This window comes from Electrophorus electricus, chromosome 8 (assembly GCF_041902795.1).
Source record: "Electrophorus electricus isolate QZ-2024a chromosome 8, ASM4190279v1, whole genome shotgun sequence".
Lineage (NCBI taxonomy): Eukaryota > Metazoa > Chordata > Actinopteri > Gymnotiformes > Gymnotidae > Electrophorus > Electrophorus electricus.
In genome coordinates this window covers 11,548,719-11,575,505 of record NC_137504.1, presented here as the reverse complement: position 1 = coordinate 11,575,505, position 26,787 = coordinate 11,548,719, and the positions used below count along the sequence as shown (strand labels likewise).

The following is a 26,787-nucleotide window of genomic DNA, read 5'->3' as shown; positions in this document are numbered from 1 at the left end:
AATAACTTAATGCGAGAGGTGAGTGCCTGGCGGGCCTGTCCGAGGTGTGAGGAAGGAATTCTTGGCAACCGACTCAAGCTATTTGAAGCACTGCGGCTTTGTAAAGTTAGAGCAATACATTAAATAGAGTAGTCAGTAGACTGCTGGCCCTAATGAAATTACGCCTGGCTATAGAACCTTATTAGTATTTATGTGCTTCATCTATCATCACTTATTCAATAGCTGTAGTAAAAAAGGACTCAAAAACCTTCAGTGTATGTGCGTAGTCAGCAACGGCTCCACTCCATGACCTAACTTTATTACAACATTAACGGGTCCCGTGCATTTAGATGGTTGTACTGGACATTCTTGTCTGAAGGTTCTTGTTTGAAGGTTCTGTAGCTGCCATCCTTAATGAACCTCCTTGTGAATTCCGGAAGGCTGACGCAACTGAGATGCTCCTTTTTGTTCTGTCGTTGGCTTCAATTAGCAGGCAGCGCCTTTGGCACGTTGCGGCTCTCTGTGGACAAACATAAATGCAGAGGGCAAAGCACGGCGCCCTTTGTTCCTTGAAGAATACCCTGCCATTGATCAAGGCTTTGTTTGTGCTCGTGAAGAAAAAAAAGAGATTATGCATTATGAAAGGCAGAAAATGGGAGAGGAGAAGCTGGGTTAGGTCAGAACGCCTTTGAAATACGGATCAAAGCCAGAGCTGGACTCCCTGTAGACGTGATGGTTAACCCTTCCATGTTAAGAGTGAGCAGGGGGTGTGGCCTGCATACTGCAGGTGTCTGAAGGTGGGGATCAGGCTTGGAGTCTGGACCAGTATGTTTTAATACAGTCCTAACTCTAACTCAAGAACAGGCTTTGAAAGGTTCAAGCTAACACTTGGGAACCTGAAGCATGAGAACTACATTAATTCAGGCAATTATGAAAATCACTCATAATCCATAACTAGGGTCAGAGGATTGGATTCAGAAGCAGAGTAATCATAGGCGAATAGTGGTACTTAAAACAGGCAGGCTAAGGTCAAAACTGGAAATGTCTAAGGAGCAGAGAACATGGCAATACTACTCAGGATCGCATGCTAATACTGACAACATTATACAAATGGACAATGATGCAATGGGGCTCTCTATATAGGCACAGACTGGTGTGATGGAGCTGGACATGTGGGAGGAGGGGCCAGGGAGGAGTTGGAGCAAGCAGATGCCAGATAGGAGCTGAGAGTCGACATTCAGGAATGTATTCTTGAAAAGCACCCAGTTGGAGACAACAACTTTAGTTCGGTTTTTATGATCATCCCAGACATGTTTAAGACCTAGCAGACCAGTAAAATGGTTTATTTAAATGCCGAGCCAATGGAAGGGAACTCAGATGACCCAAAGGGACATATCACCATGACACACTAGGGCAACAGCACAGTAAGCACTTGATAAAAAATTATAAAAATTAAAAATTAAAAAATTAAAAATTTTAAAAAAAAAACAGCAAAAAAAAAAGACTTAAATCACAGGCCATGGAGGACCAGCGAGAGCAGGTGCTATGTTTGAGTGCTGAAATGGACAGCACATAGAGGGCTCATGGAAACACAGAATGATGACTGTGTTGCGATCAATTTTCTCTTGTCTGTCATGCCGTAGCACTTACATGATAGAAGTGTCTTAGTGTCTTATGTCACTGTGTCATGGCTCCCCCATGATATGGGAAGCGCAGGGCTTAAGAAAATGGCTGACATAAGAAAAGATAAGCACCACTGTATTTGTCATTTTGCTCAACAGACTATATCTGTGCATGTATATACCATCTGTATGCATATATACCATCTGTGCATGTATATACCATTTGTATTTCTGTGACTCAGATACCTTATACTTGATTGTGTCCTATCTTCAAGATGCTGCTATGCATTGATCCCCCAAGATGAATTGCAGTTTGACCAGCATAAAGATGAATTCATAATAAAAGAGGTTTTTTGCAGTCACACAAAAGCCCTTTATAATAGTTTAAACTGGGACGTCAAAGATGGCGTCCACAGAATGCCATAAAATCCAGTTTTTGAAAGCGTGAAATATATCTGCCTTTAAATTGCATCTGTATTGTGGAGAGCTGGAATGACCCCATTCCTCCAAAGTCTGTGTATGAATGTTTACACAGGCACACTCAAACCCACCAGTGAACAGTGATCATGAGACAAGCAGCTGCAAAAAGCGATCCTGGGATTCCCATGCTCATTTATCATAATTTCCATGCTCATTTATCAGATCCTAGAATTTCCATGCTCATTCTTGCTATTCTTCATGTTCACAAAGGCATACTTGCTTGCTCTGTCTCCATACTGGAGAGGCTTTCGTACTGCAAAATCTTCATCTCTGTGCTGAATATGCACAGGGTTCCTCAGTATATTCAGCACAGTGGGTCACGTCACACAAGATGGCTTCATTCTCCATCACTTCGAAAACTTTGTGATCTTGTTTGGCATTATTATTTGCAATAAACCAACAGAATTCATTGAAGTCTGTTTATGAAAATACTTTCATATGGATTCTCTAGTGCCTGAAAATAAGCCATGCCTTTTACTGCAGAGTAAACACTACACTTTCTCTGAGTGGATAAAAACCTTGACAGCTAAGGAAGAGCTATTCAACCTCTGGCCTCAAAATTCCAGTTCTCCTGTATAGCCAAGAATAGCTGTAATCTAATAACTGTTTCTTTTCTATAACAAAAGGTCATCTAACAACTAATGGGTACCTAATCTAGCTGAATATAGGTTCAAAGTACAGTCAAGCAGTTGAGGTATGTTATCAGCCAGCTGGTCGAGTTTGGAGCTGAACTTTAAAAAAAAAACAAAAAAAAAAAACATTAAAATATGTTTTTGCATTAATCTAAGTGGGAAAGATCAAAAAGAAGGTGGGTAAGCAGAGTTCTACCCTAAACTGTACTCTCTTATCTGTGATGATTAACACTAACACTCCTATGATCATTATGAAATTAGTCTATGCAGAGATTATAAAGCTGTCAGATAAAATGGTCTTTGAATATTTCATGCTCAGAAAGCATGTGGCAGGATTAGAGGCCCTGCAGAGTGTGTGCAATACAGATAGAGATGCAATACCTCTACATACATACATTAACATCATGGGTGCATGAAATGTGTGCAAGCAAACAGAGCATGTTTGCATATTTATCTACTCATAGTCAATAACTCTACATGCACTCTTTCTATACAAGATATGGAGAATTTTGACAGACATGCTTGAATGATACTCCGTTATGCCACTCTCTCTGTTTGCAAACTTTACCTAGAAATGGAGAAACTCAGAGAGGTGACACTGATGCTGTTCTGTAGAACACAAGGCTTTTGCCTGGCAAAGACACTCGAGGTGCTTCTATAAGGGGGGGGGTTTAAACCCTTCACCCATTCCCGTGCGACAGAATCTATTAAGGCCTTGGAGCAGGCACCTCACTTTGATGTTGTTCCTTGAAAACAAGGCCATTCAATCTCCTTCCGCTCACATTCAATAAAGCAGCACATGACAGGTGGAGGGGGTATGGGTGGGGGGACATAAATTTCCAGATTACTGATTTTTTTTTATAGAGCCCTCATCAGCTGTCCTAGATGCAGACCGTGACAGAGAGCTTATTGGAAAAGTCTTTTGAGAGTACACGTTCCGCACGGCGTGGACTTGGGCAAGGATCGGCCTGTTCTTTACCCTTTGAGGAGGACAGTGGAGTGAGCGGTGTGGGGGAGAGCGTGCGTCAGGACCAGCTGTCCTTCGCTTCGGCGGTCACATCCGACCAGGGGCAAGGCGCTGCGCCTCATCACCAGACCTGTCAGTGTTTGTCTAAAAGCTAACTTGCCAGACAGCGGCCAGAGGGCATTACGGGAGGACTCCCTGAAGCTCCAGTCATAATGAGCTTCGGTCATTATGTCTTCATATGCTGGAAATGTTACGGTATATACATGCCACAGCAAATCGAAAGACTGACAAGAAGACTAGGTCTGCTAATCAGGTTATTTTTCCGCTTAGTTAACCTTAAGACAACCCAATTAAGGTGTTTACATGACAGCCGCAATAACTGGTATATGGCCCTGGTTCACTGACTGAATTTTTAACACAAATGTAAACGCACATAGTGGGAAAGTGTACATAGTGACCACCAGATTTAAGCAATGTTAAGCCCCTATGCTCAGTTTTTTAATAACGTGAAGCTGCTGTTCCTCACAGGTTTAAGTCAGATTAGATGTCAAAAGATGATAATACCTCTATAGAATGCGTAGGCATGTTCAACATTGGTGCAAGCAAACTGCACCAAGCTTTCCACGCACTACAGCACTGTCTACTGTTATGTGAAGCTAGATCGATGCTACTGTCACCAGCACATCAGTCTCTGAACATGCATGCCGTATGTCGGGTTTGATGTCAGAAGTGTTTGTTTGATCAGAGCAACCGTACAGGGAGAATGAAATGTGGAACATATCCCTGTGCTTGCTCAAAAAAAAAAAGAAAAAAAAAAAGAATTTTGTTCAATCAAGTCCTTCTTATGTCAAAACAGCAGTAACAAGGTGTTGCTGCTTTTTGGCTCAACAAATGGTTAAAAGCAAGGCTATTGAGAAATACAGCATGTTTGAAAGTTTTACATAAGACATCCTTGACTTGATGTCATTCTGGGTTTTTTTTTTTTTTACAGAATTAAGTGCTAAGTAGCTGAGCACTGTGCTTGCTGTCACCAAAAGGCTGTGAAAGATCAACGACTCAAGGGGAGCACTTGACATGAAGTGACCTCCACTAATGTCCACCCCTGCTCCAGCATGCGTGCTGTGCATACGCTGCCTACACTCTCTCCACACATATCAGTCGCTGTTCAGGGGATAGTTGTCTCAGCAGTCCTATAGGAGGCCCGAGGCCATTCAACCCAGTCTGAGCCAGTATGAAGTTAATAGGAAATCCATAAGTACTGACAGTGATGGCTGGCGACGGTGCACAGCGGGAAGTGTCACGGGGCCCTGGCTTGTCTGTCCAGGGCCAGCTCCGATGACGCGCCCCTGCCATGTTTGGCTGGCTAATGAAACACGATGGCTGCCCTCCCGATGCTGTTTCTTTTCCCTCGGCCGATCTCATCCCCTGGACTTCCAGGCAATGGCACGTTCGCATGACGGATCACCTGCCGGCGGCTTGGGCAACTTTGGAGAGTGGGATCAGATTCTGAGACGGGGCACCGGGCAATCTGAAATGCAATTCTGCCGATAGCCATCTGTGTGAGCAAACACAGGTATAGCAGCATTCTGGCTTTCGCCTATTGGCCCAGATGTTTCTTTGGGCTTTTTACTTCATTCTTGGGGAGCTGAGTCTTCTGTTTGCAAAGGCTTTTAGTGCCACAGCAATATTTGAGAAGTCAGAGAAGTTGAAAAATATGTTTAAAATCAATTTTCTCTAGATTGTTGTGAGTTTTAAATTAGTTTATTTTTAAATTAGTTTAGTGAGTTTTAAATTTCTATGAGTCAAGTAGTAAACAAAGTCAACATGTTTTTTTTCCCACAATAAGTATTAGTAATTATCTGTTTGTAAGATAACAGACTCTATCATTTTATCTTATGGTTGATTCATCTAAAAATAAAGCATAAAGAAAGTTTTAGATGAAACATTTTTTGTAATCTGAATTGTTCTTCAAAGAAATATTGCCATAACCACACAGGCATTCAGTGATAAGATGCAGTTTTGCATTATTTATCATCAAAACCCCTCTCACTGATAGATTACATGCAGAGGGACTTTGAGACATTGGTATGCTAATTGATTTCGTAATCCCTGGCTAAATTTGAATGCTGCCCCATAATCACATTGCCTGAGAATCAGATGGAAATTACACTTGTGGAACCACAAGCAGCTCCTGTGGGGGAGGAGCTACTTGCTTCTGTTAAATACAGAAACATGACCCATTCTTATAAACGTACCAAATGCCACATTTCATATCAAATCAAATTAATATAAAATGTCACATTTCTTATCAAATGTGAGAGATATAAGATTGAATAAAACTCCATAGCCAATAAAGTGACCAGCTCTGTGCTTCTGAACCCAGCTTTCATTAGCTGACAGCTGTGGTGGCATCACAACAGTGATCCCAACCTGAAGTGGTCAAAGGTGTTTTCTCTTCAACAGAGTGGAATTGCAAGCCTAACTTGGAAACATTTACGCTCAAAGGTCCCTGTCAGTTTCAGTGGCTCCTTTTTTCTTGGGTGTGTGAAGACTGTCAGTCCATCTTAAGCGTAGTGCACAGCAGTATTTTGTGCGTTTAATAGTTGTATGCCCGGAACAGGGTTAATGGCAGGCCCATGTAACTGAAGGCCCAAGCAAATGCAGTAGTGCAAGATGAGGTGTTGCTTTTTCTTGCAACCATTAAAGGTGATAAGATGACTATAAGAACCCAGCACAGTCTACTGTTGTGATGGCACAAACAAATCGCATGCTGGAGACACAGTGATCACAGTGGAATAATATCCCTGAAAAGCACACACTCACCACCCACTTCACGAGAAACATCTATTTCTTAGAAATACCTCCTATAATTGGACTGTTACAGATTAAACCCCATCTTTTGGAACCATACATTTGAGTGATTCTCCACTCATACCTGCAGAACATCCAGTACCATGCCATATGAGTGATGCTGCTGAGTTGAGAATGGTAGTCTAGTCAGCAGTGCTCCTGTGGTCAGAAACTGACCAGTGATGATAAACCAGGTGCAAAATTGGTTTTCTAGTAAAGTGGGTACATCAGCAAATGGCAATACATGGAGATTATTACAAAACAGACATGAAGGTTGCACGAAATATTGTAAAACTCAGGTGTGCTATTTCAGTCAAATTCTTTGTACGACTACTCGGGGCCAAATTCATAAAACCTACTCTCAGAATTAACGTCCCTGTGGTTTGTTTGATCTTCTGTCTAACACAACACATACACAAGTCATCAACAAAATTCTGCATGCACACCCATTTAGCTAATTGACAAATTTATTTAAAAGCCACATATTTGGTCTGTTCAGGCAAACTTAGGAACTGCAAAAGTAAGAGTATTCGAAGAGAAAGGTGACTTGCTTGAGCAGGATCTCAGAATGCCGTGAACCTTTGCTGTAAGAGATGCAAATTTAGGTGTTACAGAAAAAGGAACTATATACACATATAGACTGAGGAGAGCTACAGTTTTGCTGCTCTGCCATGATTTATAAGTATTTAGTCCAGTTCACCTATGCAGCTCTTGGTGAAAGTTATAAATGCTGTACGTTTTATGTAACTGGCAGTTTTCACTGGTCTCACAACTGGGGATAATCAGTCATCTGTCTCTTTGTCGTGGGTCTTTAATATGTATGGACTCATTTACATGTCAATTTTGATTGGCTTTCACCTTGTGCACAGGTGAATCTACTGCAGCGGTAAGTTGACACCCATGTAGTAATTATTGCCAGGGTAACTTTATGAATAGGAATTAAATACTGTGTCGCACATTGTGTATGGAGTAGCCCGGTTGCTGTCAAGTTTTATGAATCTGTCCCTCGGTCTCTGCCCATTATGCTGTGGTTTAATAGAGTAGTGGAATGCATTACTGCAGCTCCAAATATTTGCTCATGTCAGCTTGCACCTTGCACACACACCCTATGCCTCCTCTTCAGTGAAGAAACCGCTCTGTTTCTATGTTTATACCTTAAGATGCATAAGAAGAGGTACATGATTCGTTGGGAAAATACAAATTAAATACAACACTATTATATTCACTCAACCCTTTGTCTGATAGCTCATGGTTTCACCTGCATGAAATGAAAATGGCATGTCCTTTAGCCATGCTCTTATGGCTTTATATGCAATGTGGTTATGCTATGGCTAAGACACGTGACCTGAAAATAGGGCCCAGATTGTCACTGAGGATGAGCTATTGGCAGGTTAGGGCAGGGTGCCCTTTTCACTGCCTGTCTAAAAAGACACAGGCATGACTTATCACGTTTTTGTTCTCCTCCTGCAGTCCAAAATTGCCTTGTATTATTGTGCTGATGCTTTTTTCCTCCCAGGAGGCAAGGCTGGGGAATGTGTTGTCCCAGAGAAGAGCCCCCCAGCCCCAGCGCCTATGTTCACGTGTCTGGGGGCACATATAATGGCAGCATACCCCTCTGACATGTGCAGGCTGGGACATGGCATTTTAGACCTGAGCCCCAGCAACACGACAGGACTCACCGAGCAGAGATCCACTCTGGGTTGCCATCCTCTGGGCCTCGCATGTGCACTGCCAAGCACCAAGGAGGAGGATGTTACACAGTTGCTATGAAAATGCACGCTAGTCCCTTCTCTCATGTCACTGAGCGAGAGATCATCTTGCCTTTTTGTTGTTGTTGTTGTTTTTGTTCCACAGCCTGCTCACAAGGCTTGTTTTTAGTTGCCATGCACACCCCTTATTCTTTCAGTCACAGTGCACTTTTGGCTGCTGAGATTCATGGCTCAGAGCAAAGGGTGCGCATATTTCAACGTACAGTAGACGTACTGTATAAACTCACAAGTGTGTGAACTGACTGATGTGGGCACGGTGAGGAGAATTTCTCAGCCTTATTTTTATTTTTATTTTTTTATCCCTCCAGTGCCGCCTAAGCGTCATTCTGAATACAGCAGGTTGTGGTGGTGGTGTCTCTTTGGAAAAGATGAAATAAAAAAAGAAAAAGAAAAACATCCCCTCTGCCTCTACCTCCCTGCCACTCCGTCCTGCTTCAAAAAACCCCATGCTTCGTTTTGTGAAAGTCATGCCTGCGGATGAAGGGTGGGGGTGGGGCTGCCTCCCCATCTAGTCACCTTCCTGATCTGCACGCTCACTCGCTTCCCGAGCCACCCACAGGTTCAGTCATGCGTATGCACGCACACACACACACACACATACATCCTTTTTCTCTCCTGTCTGCAATAAATGTCCAGCTCCCCACCCTATGACAGTGTCAGGGGAGTTGGGGATGAGTGGCAATCTATCTACACCGATGCTGCATAAACGGTGGCACGTGAACAGAGGGCTGACCCACCAGTCCCACCCCCACCCAACAAGGCCCCCCCCCGCCCCAACATGGTTTGCTGTGGCTGATGTTGTGTCACCTGAGAAGTTCCAGCCTTCCTAACGTGCTGGCCTGAATAATTCATCATGTGTTGCACCCCTCTTCTCTACTCCTGAGTCACTTCCCATTCCTCTGCAGACTCTACATTCTTTTGGCATGTTTAGGCAACAAAAGGTACGGGAAACATTTCTTTTACTGCTGCACCCTCCCCATCGGGAGGTAGTCTTGTTCCACTGGGACTGGTGCTCCCAGCTTCACTCCACTTGGGGTTAGCTCACATATTCCCCTCTTGCAGATAAGCACCTGGCATCGCTAGTTCTAGTTTCTTCACTGTGGCACTCTTAATGCAGCCAGCACTGCAGTACTGTGTCATTCAGCCAGGGGCCAGTGGGAAGCTGGGTTCGGGTGATGAGCTGTCTGCCTGAAGACCTGGGCCTCTGACCACAAAGGCCTACAGGGCTGCTTTTCACTTTGGCATAACTCTGCCAGATGTTGAAAAGACAGTCAGTTGAGGATGGATTAAGCCAACAGTTGGGGATACGGCATGGCAAAAGATTATCTCTGCTTCAACAGCTTCTAACTTCAAAGCATGAAGCCTACAGCCTGTGTAGCATGAATATAATGCTGTTGACTGGTTGATCCACTGGGAAATTTGAGATATTCAAAGCACCCTACATTTAATATACTATTGGTTGCTTATTTTAGAGGTCCTGCAGAATATCAATGCCCGAGTGTGTGTGTGTGTGTGTGTGTGTGTGTGTGTGTGTGTGTGTGTGTGTGTGTGTGTGTGTGTGTGTGTGTGTGTGTGTGTGTGTGTGTGTGTGTGTGTGTGTGTGTGTGTGTGTAAGTGTACATATGCATGAAGGAGAAAGGGGCTGGGAAACACATGGTGAGTGAAAGATTGGCATGGGCAGATTAAACCGCCAGAGTCCTGTGGGATTCCAAGGTCTTGATCTCCATTTGGTGTGTCTTTCCTGAAGTGCAGATCAAAGCACACACCAAACAAAGATCGGGTTCACGTGGCTCACATAAAGGGGCGGGGCAGCTCTCATATCAAACATGACTTTTATCTTGTGACTCATTGTTCAGCTTCAGCTGTTAGCCAGCGAGAGTCAAAGATCTCCCTATGGTTGGCTTTAATCGTGCCAGGTTCCCTCCAGTTATCTCCACTTGTTTTGTTTTTTTTTGAAGTGGTGCCATTAGTATTGCGCTAGCTTGTCACTAATGTGCGGCAGTGAGAGGTGAACGAGAAATTCTCAGCAGACTCCAGGTTATGCTTCAAAAGCATTTGCACATAGGATTCTGATGGTTAGCCATGCTGTACATGTGTGAATGTGATTTAATTATGCCAGTGACTGTCATCACTTTTTCAGTGTGCTTTTTCTGCATTTGCTTATTTAATTTCATATCATAGAAATGATAGTAAAGCAATGTCGTAACAAAGATGAAGGTTGCCAGTCATTTAGACCTGTAAGTCAGTAGTTTGCTCATATTTCACTGACTGGCATCTCTTTATCTCTCTCTCTCTTTCTTTTTCTCTCTCCTTCTCTCTCTCTCACTCTCTTTAGGATGGCATGGGTCACTTGCGGATCACAGAGAGGGGCCTGAAACTAGAAGGTGACTCGGAGTTCCTCAAACCTCTGTATGCCAAAGAAATCCAGTCCAGAACAGTGAGTACACATTGGGGGGGCCCTGGGGTCACCATGGCCAAGTTCGTCCTGGCCCCAGTCAGCCATAACACTATAGCTGAGAACGGAGTGGCTGGATGGCTGGGTAGTGTCTGGTGTGTGGGCCTTATCTCATCTGTCTAGTGATGGGAAAAGACAGAGAGAAAGAGAAAGAGAGAAGACAGAATTTTGAAGGAGGTAGAGGGAGTGGACTGAATAGCAACACGCTGCCAAGATTAAAAACAACTGTCTGCTGGTGATGAGGAAAGATGGTCTCGTGAGCATCTTATTTAATGTTGACGTCTTTTAATATTTTGGAAAAGACTAAGATGGGCCTTATGTGGATCTATTAAAAGGTGACGTCCTGAGAGTCTATATGCCAAATACACTTGGAGTTTCTAGTGCTCAGGAAATTAGACTCTAAACAGATGTGGGTTGACCCAGGTTTGCTTGAGTTTTACAACCTTGCTTTGGGTTATGTTTGCACTGATTCCCTCAGTGAATATTTAATACAACTGCTGTGAATATTTCCCAGTGTAAGACATGTAATATTGATGAGAATGCGACTTAGCCAGCAGATCCCATGCTGATGCTATTCGTATTTGGTGACTGATGAATTCCCAGATGCAGCAAAAGAGCCCATAATTATGAAATCATTTTGTTTTAATTAGGGGCTGTGAACAAGAGTTCACTCAGGGCTACAGTCAAGCTCAGATTACACACTCTGTGAGGAGAATGTGCTGCCCTTTCCACACCACACACAACCATTGCTAGTCCAGGAGGATCACGCCAAACACTGTCCTGTTAATTAGTTTGAATTAGGTATTTTGACATAAGGCCTAGTACAGACTTGAGTGCCTGAAAAACCATGAGACCCTTGCAAGTGCTTCAATTCATCACTGTTGCAACTTTCAACAATGTGCAACTGAAACGTAATTGACTCCTTCTACTACTTGTCTCACCCAGATCTTATTAGATATGTTTCTCTGGTTGTGCCCTCATTTTCACGAAAGCCAGATGTTCTCACAATGATCCACTGCTTTCACTAAGCTGAGAAAAACCGGAGCGGCGATGTATAATTTACATCACGGCAATATCCTCCGCTTTTAACACACAACACTGTGCACAATTAAGCAGTCAACCGGAGAAGTGAAATGTTCTTGAGATTGAGAAGGATCTAGGCATCAGTGAATTGCAATGGATGCATGTCTTTAGGGCAGCAACAGATGGTTCGTGCTCTGGAGTGGAACATCGTTATTGACATGTGCACTGCAGGCGCTGCAGAAATAAGCCCAGAGGAGACACGAATGTCACAGTTTCAGTTGTTGTGCAAAGTTGGCCTTAATTTCCAGCCTCCTCTTAACACACACAGAATGAGCCAAAAACTAGTTATGAAGTGGCATATATCAATTCAAGGTTACAATCCTCAGCTGAAATTGTAAACCATCAACAACAAAATTATTTTCATGCTGAACTCTCTTTAATAATTATATATCATCAGCTATAAAACAATGTTCTTAACTAAACATAAGGGAATTAGTCAATACTTGATTATAAAAAATCAATAAATGATTTTTAAAATCATGCATTTCTTTAAAATTAAGTAAGCAGAACCATTCAAATTTACAAATAAAAAAAGATTATTATGATGAATAACAAAATATTTGTAAATTGTACAAAAGTGTTCCATTTAATGTGAATAGTTGAATAACGATTGGGTGATGTATGAAAGGGTTAGATACTGACATTTTGTTCTCTCTTTCAATAGGGCAGTCCACTTTTCCTGCAGTCATCTAAAAACATCTCCATTAACATCCTCAATGAGAAGAAACACCCAGTCTCACAGCTAGTTGCAGGTAAGCAGTCATCCAATGGGCTTTGACCAGATAAGTGATCATATGGTGAACTTTCATATTAAAATTCCCCCTGGAGTTAAACATCTAATGCGTGCACTAAAAAGACTCGAGAGTAATTAAGATAGAATCTGACGAATCATAGGAGATGCTATCAAAGCTGAAGACAGCAGGACCTGTGTGCAGCAGCTGTGTGCACACAGAGAGTAGGGAAACTGAGAGCAACTTGATAAAATACATACCGGCTTTAGGAAAGCAATTTAGGCTAGTGTTTTAAAAGCGAGAAAATGAGTCATGCAGCAAATGTTAGACTTTATGGGACAGATGGTAATATTACTCTTTAATAAAGAAAGAGTTCTTGGTTGATCTCATGTCTCATGAGATCATACCTCATAACTATAGCTGGAGATGTATTCATTACAGACTATTAGTGCTCTGTAATTGCATGTGCATGGATGCATGTATTATATAGTCCTGGGTAATAGTGCAAGAGTGGTGGTATATTTCAATGAAAAGCAATTTAGCCTGAAATAGGCTAGTTTAGTAACTACAATTTTAATGTAATGTTAAAAAGAAGATACGCAAATCACAAATGAAGAAATGTAGTCCATCTGAACAGGTGCTTTAGTTACTTAATTCTAAATCAGGGGCCTTAAATGAAAGTCCCCAGGGTTTAACCTGATTTCGCTCACGAAGGGCACGTTAATTAACTGATGAGCTGAATTAGAAAGAGGAAAGACATTCGGCTGTGCCCTTGCAGAACCGCAGTTTAATCCATGGTGAGCTTGCAAGTGCATTTAGTATGTAAATACATTTCAAATTCTCCCTTTCTCTCTCTCCCTCTCTCTCTTTCTCCCTCTCTCTCTCTTTTTACTCTCTGCCCGTTGTCGCTAGCTTCTTGCCACAATCATTTGTAAATGTCTTGCATTGTCTCTCTCACTGTGCCACAGGATCTTAAACGGGAGTTGGGAATTTCATATTTCACTGCTAAACTGTGAAATAGTGAACTGAAAACGTCAATTTACCAACCACTCTGCAGGTTCTCATGGAGTTCATGCACGTGGCAAGATGCTTGAAGTGAGGTCAAGTGCAGGAAAGCTGCTGTTCTCTGCTGATGACCAGGAGGTAGTGGTGGGAGCCGAGAGGTTACGAGTGATGGGTGAGCACACAAGATTAAACAAGCTTATTTTCCAGAATGTTCATTTTCGATCACAGAGACAGCCTTGGCTCTGCTTTTTGTGCGAGTGTTCTTTATATTCTGAAGAGAATCCCTCAACTTTGTATTGTAAATTTGATTATTTAACCAGTATAAATCATTTATGACTAATCTTGTAAATGGGCAGAACTGACCTGGCTAGGTGTGTTCTAAAAACAGAATAGTTAAGCACTGTGGTTTGTAATTAAAAGGCATGAAAACAATATGGAAAAGTGGGTGCACTTATGAGCTCATACAATACTCTTAGAATGGAGATGTATAAGCACTTAGCTGCCAAATTATATTTAATTGTCTTGGCCAGATGCCCACATCCACATATAATGTTATTGGAATCTAGAAAAATCTAGAAAATCCCTGTCCTGTAGTTCTCAAATGAGAGCATACTACCTCTTATCCGTATACATTGTTTAATTTCTAAAGTTATCATAATAATACACACAAATAACAAAGAGAAATTACAAATGCATACAGCAAGATAGTCCAGGTCTCCCCGACTTAAGGGTCATAAGAGTCTACAGTCTCTCTAGGTCACAGGAAGGAAGTGTTTATTATTAGTGATTATTATTTACATGATCATTGGTGATTCTGATTTTTTAAACTTGGATTTCCAGATTGGATTTCCAAATATTTTCATAAACCTTAACAAACTAAAAATGGGCAATATTATCTTGACCCAAAAGCAAGGCAGTGAGTGTAATTCTGCACAATATATCCAAATGAACCATGCTGCAAAAAAAGCCTTGCTTATTTGGCTACCTTTCAATAAATGAAGAGAGAAATGTATTCTCAGAAGGAACAGAGAAACAATAAAATGCTGTGACAAATTGTCTTCTCTTTTAATGGTGGAGGAAGCCAAGAACTCCTATGACCCACCCTGCTACATACCATGATGTTCATCATAGTGGATATACTTTTCGAGGAGATTAGCCCATTTTCAGTCTCTGAGAGTAATCTCAGTATAGCAAGTGCTACAGGAACCTCAAATGGAATGTCCAGCAAATGGTAACTGCTGGTCAGACATTGTAGCCAGGCTCCTGAGCTACTGATTTTGAGTGCAGGGTGCTGTTGGTGGGATTATGGAAGCGTCTGACCTGCGTATGTAATGAATACCCTGCTCGGACACACTTCATGACCCGGGTGGGGTTTAAGAACAGCTGTGCTATGATGCAGGGCAGACACAAAAAAGGCAGACTATACACTAATTTAGGAGATTGTAACACTGAGTATGTATATTTAAATATGTTCACAAAAGAAGAGTCTTAATTTTTCAAGCAGTATGCATTGAAATGTGTAGAACCGAACTCATAAAAAGTATTGTACCCTGAAGGTTATTGGTATATATATTGTTATTGGTATATATAGTTTCATTATTTTCTCATCCTTCTGTGGTACTTCAAGGATCACTTTTATTGACCACTGCCCAACCTGTTTATTACTGCTTCAAGAGACAAAAGGCTACACGGCTAGCTTCATATGGCTCAGGATTAGATGTAAGCACCTGGCACACAAAGCTGATAAGCCTAAGAAATCGTACTCTTCTACCATACCAAGATAACTAATTAACTCACTATGGGTGTGAGCAAACTTTGTAAATGACTGGCAACTTATGATAGGTAGACAGTGGTAGGTAGGCTCTGATATAGTAGGAAAGTAGGCTATGATAGGTAGGCTATAGTAAGTAGGCTATGATAGGTAGACTGTGATACGTAGAGTATGACAGGTTTTCATGGCCTACCTGTCATAGACTATGATAGGCTGTTAGAAACCTGCTCCAGGGCACTCTGTCACCTGCTACAAGCCATCTCTAGTATCGTTCTTTCTCCATTTAATGCACCCAAATTTGACACAAATCTACTTTCTCTATGCTTGTTCATGCTGATATTATTAGTAATATCACAGTAAGGAATATGCCTTTGCCTGTTTAGGCCCTCTAGTGGTAAATGGTTATGGGTACTATGGAGCATGGAACATAAATTCATTATTAGAGATTTTTCAAAAGGAAAGGGGCTTCTGAGGGCAGAGAGTAATGACTGGAAGCGATTGATAAGTGGGTGAGCAGCAATGATTAACAGCAGGGTTTTCTAACCTAGCCTACAGCATACTCTTACAGGCTTGTCCTGTTTTAAGACTTTGGCATGTGTCAAGAATACCAAGCCTTAAAATCGGATTGGCTGCTGCTACCGTGAATGGTTAAAGGCACAGCTTCTCCAAGTCCGCTTACATTGCTGACTGATCACAACTCCGAATCACCACGCCATCTGTATTGCCCTGTATCTACCATCTCTACTGTGCCTGCTAAATGTTACGAGCGACCTATTCATGGGAGGTCTTTGAACACTGTCATTTGAGCAGGGGGGGGCCCCTCCCTTTTTTGTGTGTCATATTTGGCCCCAGAAAGGAAAGTGTAGAGAGGCTCCGAGCTGAGCTGCATTAGTTCAAAATCCCCAATGCTCCAAGAGAGTATATTTTTTTCTCTGGCCATTTATTTTAGGAAATAAAAACCATGACTTTTCAAGGTTGTTTTGTGTTGCATTTGATCTCGGCCCAGCACTTCTCTCAGGGGCAGCACTCAGCTTTCCTTTAAAGAGATTACTCAGGTCTGGTCTACATCCATTTTTTTCCCCTGATGATTTTCTCTAAGCCACAGTTCATTACCTTACATTCACTTGGCTTACAGATGGACTGTGGTTCTTGAGATGCCCCCAAAATCTGTTCGCCTCCCTACACTCAACTCAGGTATTCTTTGAAGACTATCTAGCTGAGCTTTTGTGGTCTGTGTAAAGGCAATTCTGTCAGTCACACAGGGCAAGAGGTTGTGAGCTCCATATTGTTAAGGAAATCCTCTTACACTAATACTATTAACAACCTGGTTAAATATAAGGAGAAGCTAAAATGAGGTTCTGTCTTTCATAATAAGAATGCTCTTTTATGTTTGTAGGATGTAAGTAAATTTGTTCATCAACTATAAAGATGTTTGCAAAGCAGAGTAAACTTTACTAATCTAATAAGGTAAAAACAAATGTTATTGCTCAAACTTTGTAATACTATTGTATCTAGAGAGTGAGAGGAAACAGCAGAATTCAATTACTATACAAATCAATCTAACCCACATACAAGACACTTTAATGGTCTATTTAAATAAATATTAATTATTATGTTTATTTTTATCCCCACTCTGGTTGATCTTCATGTAAACATTCTGACTTATTAGTTACATAACTAGTAAAACTGTGTCTGCACTCCACTGATGGGTTTGGATGTAATGCAAGAAATGGTTCCTGATTGGTCCCCCGAGCCTGAAGCAGGTTTTCTTTTGGGCTGCTGTGTCAAACAGAGCTCTAGTATCTATCAGGGGAGTTTACTGTTTTATTTCAGTAAAGCTCAGCAAGGTCTTGGCAGAAGCACACTAAACTCAATTTATTTCTTTCAGACTCATTTTGCAGCTTCACTCAACAAGCCTCAACAAACTCATTCTACGACTACTCCAATAAACAGCAAAAAAGACTGATTTAGAAGCTGCATTTAGAGAGGGCTTTTCGCTTATCTCCGCGGGGCATCATTTTCACCCTTTTGACAAGAAGAAGGATCTTTTGCATCTCACGCTGCCGTTAAACACTGCTCTAGTATATCATGTGCACCCTCTTTGCATGCCATGCTTAAGACTAGACTGTTGCCATTGCTGGTGTTTTTTTTTAGATATCATCTTGTGACTGAAGTGCTAGTATCTTGCTACTGTCTCAATAGCTTGTTGTTCTTGTTGTTTTGCTGCACAACTTTTGTGGCCTACATTGGCCATGCTAACCTTTCACAAAATGCTGCCAGTCTCCTTCAGCCAGCAGTCCACCTTTCACACCATATCATTTGCCTCACCACCCACCACAAGCTCCAACCCAACCAGAATAACCACAAGGTTGAAGTCCTGGTCCTCATCTTCCTGCAATACTTGTGTCACAACCAGTCTAGGTTGACCCATAGCAGAGAGGATGGAGTGATGGCTTGAGAACTGGGAAGACTGCAACTGAGGTGAACTGTTGCAAAGTGTACCACAAACGTGAACTAACACAGTGACTGGTATCCAGCTTCAGAACCAAATAAAACTAAAAACAAACTATGACCAACCCTACACCTTGCATGTACAACAAACATACAAAATGGCTGGAGAAGGTTAAACAGAGCGTGAAACAACAGTCAGCAAAATGGTAAGCCCAAAGAGGCAACAAGCGTGAGCTCTGGGCTGCCCGAATTGCATCGTCAAGGCCTCTACTATAGTCATCAGCCTTCCAGATATGCTGTTGCAGGACAAAATACATCATCGTGAGGAAACACGGGACGTGTGGAGTTGTGGGACAGGTGCTGTAGTGCTGCAACAGGATAGAAGGAGAGACAAAAGATTAAAAAAGAAAAGAAAAGCACACATCCGAGCGCACACAGATAGAGCCAAGTGTAACACCTCACTGCTGTTTGCTGTTAGGCTGCTTGCCTCTCAGGCCAGCGTTGACCACTGCCCTAAAACCATTTTTAAACTACTCTCACATGATTTTTTTTAAAGGCAGGTGTATTCCTTTAAAGTGTACGCTTCTCATCCACAGTGCAGGTTGGTACTGAATCCTAGGATTTTGACTTTGAAAGGACGTGGCGATTCGTTCATAAGCTGATCCAAGTGGGCTAAAGCAGAGCAGCCTCTGGATGTGTGCTCCCAAGCAAGACATTTGCCCAGGGTTTATATGCAGGATTGCCATCAGACCCAGTACAAGGCACCAACCCTTTTATAGGCCTTTATAAAGGTGATTTATGTCACCTTTGAAGGGCCTTTAAATGGTTGCACCTGGAGGTTTTCTGAGAGTAATGTTTTGCTTTAAACACAATGATAACACTGAGACTTGCAATAAGCCTCTCAAACAAACAAAAAAAAACAAAAACGGCCAAGCTCAAATCTAGGTTTTTTTTTCTTGCTCACCATATCCCTCTAGATAGTATCGCATGAGCTTCAGCACTCAATATATTAGAAATCTGTGTGATCTTTAATGGTGTATCATATCTTATACATAGAAAGTTTTTTTTTGCTGGTGTCAGAGACAAAGATTATTACAAGGTTGAGGTTTGGGTGCTATAACCATGAGGTATGGGGAAGGGGCTAAGGACAGTAAAAAACATTAAGTAACATGTTTTCTCAGATCCTGTCCTCAATCAGAACCTGCAAAAAATTATTCCAGGTATTGGCCTCACATCGAGCGGCTGTTTGGATCATCCATTAGAATGTCTGTGTGCTGGAGTCACCAACAATGCATTATTGTCACAAGGGAGAAGATCAACTAAATACAGGGAGATAAGTACATTTTCAGAAGTTAATCTTATAGAAATTCATAGAGCTGACACATTAGCTATTATGTTTGGATTTATTGTTGAATAGCACCAATGTTCTACTGGGTGCTTTGGTTTAAAGACCTTGTTCATTCGAGAAGATAACACTTGAGTCTCTGATCATTTTTGAGCAATAATTCTGTTATCTGCTAGTCAGTAGCATGAATGAGCAGTTTGTGTAATTTTCTTGCATTTCACTACATTCGCATCTATGTGAGATATGATATGAGGTAACTAATGCTGAACTATTTCATTTTCTGCATGTGCTTCTTTCAACCCAGAACAGAATTGTCCCTCCAGCTGGGAACACTTGATTACAATGTTTTGCAACTCTTTCAAGATAAGCACCTCTTCATCAGATCAAAAAGCGTCACCATATCAGTCTCTGCTCATATCCGCGATACAGCTCAGATATATATATATATATATATATATACACGTATATACATATATACATATATACATATATATGTATATGTACATATATGTACATATATATGTCTTTTTATATATATATAAATATATATATATAAATATATATACATGTATATACATATATACGTATACATATATACATATATACATATATATGTATATGTACATATATGTACATATATGTCTTTATATATATATATATATATATATATATATATATATATATATATATATATATATATATATATATATATATATATAAGACAGCTAAGGAAAATGCAACTTGAATGGGCTTGATGTAGGAGCTACAATTTAGTTTCAATTTAGCTCTGCTCTACAGGACATTGTTTTAGAGGAAATTAGGACGATATCAAAAAACACCTGCTAGACATATAATTTAGTGCTGTCACCAAGTACTAGAGTTTTTATAGCTTGCCTTGCTTGTGTGTGTTACACAGAAATGTGAGTTACAGGCAATCTCCACTTCAGGGGCCCTGGATCACAGCTTTATATTAAACACCATGAAACAAGTTTCAGTTTTGTCACTGAATCAAATCACCATTAGGGGAAAAAGGAGAAAGAACCATGGGGAAATACCATTAAATAACATTAAATAACATTTACTCACATCCTCTCCTGTATAAAGAAATTCAATAAAAGGCCAAAAACATCTGAATCTTTGGGAGGAAATATTGTCTGTGAAAAATAAATATTATATTACACCATAGTATTTTAACAAGACCAAAGCCACTTGCTTGTGTACACAAACCGGACTCTTAAGAGTAGTGCATTTGGGCACTGGGATTATAAAAGTGCATAGGCAAAGTGCATCACCTCAGATGAGCATGACTGCTAGTCAAACTGAAAAGATGCAGTCATCATCAGAAGCACAGTTTTACACCCACAAGAACAACACCATCAAAGTTTGATAGTCAGCTTGAATTTTTAATGGCCATGCTCAAAGCAGCTCTTTTCCTTGTTTGCTCTATCACTAGAGCCATAGGAGCGGGTCACCTCATCCTGATCGCAACCCCACTTGGAGACCAGCGTGGGTGAACTGCAGAGCTTTATTAACACACTCGGCCAACAGGAAGTAGAGCACCACCTTAAACGATGGGCTTATTACAGCTCTCTGGCCTGGGACCGACAGACTCTGGGGACAGGCCTCACACAGAGCGGAGTGTCCTTGCTGACTGGAGCTTCCCCATTATTAGGTTCCTCTAATATTGAGGAGTGCTTAGGTTAATAAGCACAGGGTCCAGTCTCCCATGTCATTGCACCTCATATCTGTTTTTTTGTCATATCTGCAGTTAAAATGAAACATTAAAGTATGTATTTTCATCATCAATGGTTAGCTAATCACTGCATAAAAATGAGGAAGCCTGACAAACAAGGGCAGAAAACTACAGACTACAGATCAAGGTGCAGCAATGTACTCTCTAGCCAGCGCCTCCCTCAACTCGCACCCTTCTGGGCAGCCTAGAAGAGCCAATATAACAAATTAAAGTGGGAGACAGTTGGGGGGATAATTAAATTTGTGAAATGGAGGGAAGGCAAAACAGTGTCCCACCACTGTAATTAAAATGGCCTGTGACAGGAGAAGATGAGGAAGAGCATGGAGGATGTTCACACATTCCCACCTTGTCTCTCTGTCCCTTTCTCTCTATTTCTGTCTGTCTCTCTCTCTCTCCATCTCTATTTCTCTCCTGCATGTTCACAGTTAGGAGTAGTCCACAGGGTAATGATATTACTGTTCTTTTTTTTTTTGGCTAATGATAATTAAAGCTCATTGATTAGCCTTGATTGTATCCCATTGACTCCATGCAGCAGAAGATAATTTGAACTAAATACCACACTTGATAAAATGATGATGCTCAGTGAAACTTTCATGTTTTTTCTTTTTCCTTTTTCAAATATTCATTTGGTTTGTTGAGTTATTGACAGAAAATACAACAGTGGCTTTTGCTCTTGTGGCATCATCTACTAGAAAAGAGAGGATTTTTTTTTTTTCAAGGAACAGTGTATTGAAGTGAAAAAGATTAACGCATATACTTACTAACACATGCCTCTGAACCCACCACCACTACTTTAAACTGAAAACATAATCCTTTTTCTTGTTGTTGCTAAAAACACTTTTCCTTGTGCTCAACATTTCCAGTTAAAAAATCTGACACTCTTGCATTTTAATGCATTTTTCTCACATTATTTTAGCTCCTTACACCTTTGGCAAAAAAGGCCTTGAGGCTATAATAAAGTAATGCAAATCAAACATTTCAATGACCAAGAAGTGTTTAACTAAAATTATTTTACATTTTAAACTCTTCAAAATAGCTCCTTTTTGTTTTCATGGCAGCACTGCAAACTCTTGACATTCTTTCAACCAGCTTTGAGGTAGCTACCTGAAATGCTTCAGTAATAGCCATGAAGTAGATCCCACAAGATTTTGGCACAAGTTGGTTGCCATGCTGTTATTCATGGGTACAACTCATCCCCAATTAGCTATACAGAGTTCATATCAACTCATCTCCATTAGCTATATATATATATATATATATATATATATATATATATATATATATATATATATATATATATATATATATATATATATATAGTCCATATCAGGTGACTGTGGGGATCTATCTATCTATCTATCTATCTATCTATCTATCTCTCTCTCTCTCTCTCTCTCTCTCTCTCTCTCTCTCTCTATATATATATATATATATATATATATATATATATATATATATATATATAGACCATATAATGTCTGCAATCTGCAATATCATTATTACACAACATGTTGTCTTGTTTGAAGCATAACGACTGTCCAACTAGATACTCATGAGAGGTGATAGTGTGCAGTTGCAAAATACTGTGATAGTCATTCTTGTTCAGTGAGCCATATATAAATCTCCAACAGTGTATCCAGCAAAACACCCCCGCCCTGTCAGATGCATCACCTGCACCATGCATCACAGTGGGGGCCACAAATGCTGCCATTATCCATTTACCTTCTCTGCATCTCAGAAAGCATGGCGGTTGGAGCCAATACTTTCAAAAATGGACTTGTCTGACCAAGGAGCTCATTTCTAGTCTTCTAGTGACCATTGTTTGTGTTCTTTTGTTCAACCAAATCTTTTCTTCTCATTGACATTACCCAGAAGAGCTTTCTTTGCAGCAGTTCTACCATAAAGACCTGATTCAAGCAATCTCCTCTTAGTGGTTGAGGTTGAGATGTACTTGCTGCTAGAGCACGATAAAACATTTATGTCAGCTGTGATCTGTGGTCCTGTTAACTGGTGATAATTATATAACTCTAATATGCTTGTCCTCTGCAGCAGAGGTACCATATGGTTTTTCCTGGGGCAATTTTCAGTGCCACATTTATTGTAGCATTGGTGCTACAATTGACGGTTTTGGCAACTGCACTTGTAGAATCTTTCAGAGCTATGGCCATCATTTTTTAACCTAATTGTGGACTGACTTTCCTCTTTGCAGTGTTCAGCTGTTCTTGCATTACTATTGATTATTACAACAAAAACCCTAAATATTTCTAAGATATAAGTCCACTGGTATTCACTCTGCCTTGCAACAACATAAATGATTATCTCATGTGTTTAGACTAGGAAAGGTTTTAAATATATATAGTACTTCAGGCACCTGGGATCACTTTCTAGTCACTTTTGCACACACATTATGAAACCTTTTTTGTGGTCATTTTGTGGTCAATCTATTTATTAGCACATTTGGATGATGCCTTAAAACACATTTTTCAATAAAGATAATTTTATAAAATCATTTTTGCATGGAAGCAAACTTGAGAATTTATATTTAATAAATATATATCTGTTATTTTACATGTTTTAATTGAAAATGGCTAAATGAACGAGAAATATAAGATTTTCAACATATGAGTCGCTCACTGAATAGAGTGAAATAAGCAAGAGCATGAAAGCAGTGGTGCTATTCTAATCCCCTCCTGCAGACGCTTGTTTGCACCCCAAAGATTAACAGTCTATGAAATGTGGAACAGGAGATTTCCTTTAGGGAGATATAAGGACACCACATTTCATGGTTTTATCATGACTGAATAGGAAATGTGCTATGCCGAATGACCATTGGATTCCTGTCAGGTGACCAACAGTGAGTGAATGATGAAGAGTCCATAAAAGTAGGTGAGTTATGCTTAAGCCGCTGCTATACCTGTGGTCCTCTTCTCAGAGATTCCACGCCACGTAAATAAATCTCCGGGACACTGGTCAGCCAGCCGGATTAGATGCTCAACCTGAGCACTGCTGTGGTATACGTCTCTACGCCTATTCAAAAGGAAACCACAAAGTGTCATGGAGTGATAATCGATAAAAGAGTGGGGTTTTAGGACCTGGTTGATGTGGATGTGGAGTTGAGAATGTGGAAGAATTTCTGGAGCTTTTAACACCGCTCTTGCACCAATAAACATCATGCTTAGTGACAGATCTACCCCAAAGGGATAAATGTGTGAAAATAAATTCATTTAAGCACTGCACAGATTCATGGCAAATATATATATATATAGGGGTCTTTCTGTTATCCAGGCAGAGATGTTTACAAGTCACTTTGTCTGAGTCAAGTCACTGGGGTACGAGTCCAAGTTAAGTCTCCAGTATCTGGATAAAAGAGTCGAGTCCCAAGTCCCCCAAAGTTTTTTACATTTTTTTTGGTTACACTTTGTCTCCAATTCACTTGCTACATGAAGCAAATCAGAACATTGGGAGACTGAGCTCTCTGTGAGTAGAATGTGCTTTCTCTCAATTATTGCAGCATCAGATATTTACCTAACAGTAATATTTTACAGTATATAGAAATATTTTAAGAATATGAAGCATGATGAATATTTTCTGTGCACTTTGTGGCAATTGGGTTAGTTTAAATCTCAAATACAGTAAGAATCTATGGTTACTTTGATAATTTTATAACTTATTAAATGATGTCGTTCTAGTGTAACTTGAGTCTTACATTATAACACGTTTAACCCCTTCTACTAAGTTAGCTTGCTAGCAGTTGCAGTTAAGACAAAGTTGCAGTTAAGACAATACATTCACAAAACCAATTAGACTAGAGAACTAGCTAGCTAACTTGCTCCTGTCTAGCTAACTAACATGCTTGCTGATCATATCAACGTTTTGCTGTGTTTTAAGATGTCTTATAAAATTAGATGTTGTTTTGCCGCTGTCCTTTGTTTTGATGCTGCATGTAGTGTCCATCTGATTCAAAAGGATTTGCACCCAAAGGTGATGATTAAAGGCGCATTGTAGACATACAGTATTTAACATTTTAACTTCAGCATGACAACTGCTTAATAAAGTGCATGACAGTTTCAGAATTGACAGGCCAGGTGCTCATGTAACATTAGACAGAAAAGAAAAGTTTTATTCAAACGATGGGTTAGATTTTTGTTTCTCCCCAGACTAAACCTGATGCCTAACCCACGAGTCAAGTCTTGAGTCAGTTAAGCAAAAGTAGTTCAAGTTCCAGTCACCATCTCTGCATACAGATAGTTCCTTGCTGCAGGCTGTGGGGAGATATCACCCCTAAGAACTTAATGCGATCCTGACACTTCATTTCTTAAACTTACACCCACTCAGGTTCTCGGTGGGCCACCATTTGTACCATCCACTTACAAGTGCCCTCAGGTGTGATCTTAGGCCCTTTACAGACTTTCTTATGCACTTAGTTGGAATACACACTCTACTGACTGTGTGCGAATACCCAGCACATCATGCAGTAGGCCTTTTCCAGACTGAACTACCCACCTCCTTCTGAAATGAAGAGTCGCTTCCACAATAAAAGGCCCCTTTGGGACGTTGGCGTGATTTTCACCTGGATATACACACTACTGGCTGCTGACAGATAGCTGCAATTTGCCCTCATTTGGTCACCTGCAGTGCTGCCTGCCTGACATGGCTGCTTGTATCATGGTTAATGGATGATATGCAGACTTTAGCATTAATCTAGCATAATGAGATGTTGTGTCAGGGCAACACCGTGAGCATTGTTTGCAAGTACCCAGGCTGTAGTTCCTGTCATGTTGTCATGCTGGTCTACTATGGTTTTGAACTGGACAGTATGTCTCAATTAACTAAACCTTTTTTACAGTTTTTTAAAGACATTTTCCCTTACTTCCCCCATTTAATTATGGGGTGCTCATTTAATACTAATATATTTGTACTTTAATTTACTCAATTGAATTTAATTATTCATGATATATTTAAATGTACATAGTACGACTGCATTAAAAATAACAGCTAGCATTAGAGGTGATTTCATGTATTATTTAATCATGTCATTTAAATGGTATGTAACCCTGAAGCTATTAAGCAGTAACTTCATTCATATTCATTCATTCTTGAGTGGTATTCATCAGGCCCCAGGGATATTATTCTGATGCAAAAATGTATCCGATGCAAAAACATCATCATCATCATCATCATCATCATCATCAACAACAACAAACAACAATAAAATCCTTCAAACTGCATGGAAGCATGAAGTAGCTCCATATTCTTGACATATGGAGAGATAAACGAGACATCATCTTAGAGGTCTGAAAGAGGCTCTTTTGAATTTGTTGGACAGCCACTGTTGCCCACAGCGGCTGCCCTCTTCCTGGCCTCCAGAGAAAGCCATTAGGTGAATCTTTACGAGGTCCTGGAACATTGCTGATAGATACACCCGCATGGCCCATAACTTGGGCGATTGATCAGGGGCAAAGCCCGAAGGCGCGGAAGAGGTCGCCGGTGGCGTTATGGAAACACATTGATGAAATAATTTCAATGCAGGCCAATGTGTGCAAGTTAAAATAAAAAAACTCAAATGGCTTTATCGATTGTGCATTCAGTCTGTTTATGGACATTTATCGTGGTCACATTACAGGGTGTCTGCACAGAGCGCCACCCGGAGTTTCAGTTTGTACGAACTGGCCATTGAATTTGTTCAAGGAATACACAAGTCAATCAACATGCAGGCTTTCAATGTGTTGGGTAGAAATGATTTATATGCACCTCCACAGGTGGTTTATTGAGCTGTTGTTGCTGGAATTAAATCTAATTTTGCCACAGACAACCGAGCAAATGCTACACCTTTTAAGCAATGCACAGACAGATGCTGAAATCCTCCTATGAAAAGTCAATGTCATTCTGCTCTT

General features: G+C 40.6%; 1 protein-coding gene across 4 annotated transcripts in view; it reads left to right on the top strand.

Annotated features, from left to right (window-relative positions):
• sgcd (sarcoglycan, delta (dystrophin-associated glycoprotein)) overlaps positions 1-26,787 on the top strand; it is a 132,847-nt gene that overhangs the window by 88,902 nt on the left and 17,158 nt on the right. For all 4 annotated transcript variants that reach the window (XM_027000107.3, XM_027000108.3, XM_027000109.3 and 1 more), the window contains exons 3-5: positions 10,635-10,736; positions 12,502-12,589; positions 13,626-13,745. In XM_027000107.3, coding sequence (XP_026855908.1) covers positions 10,635-10,736; positions 12,502-12,589; positions 13,626-13,745 — 310 coding nt within the window. The remainder of the gene's footprint in view (positions 1-10,634; positions 10,737-12,501; positions 12,590-13,625; positions 13,746-26,787) is intronic.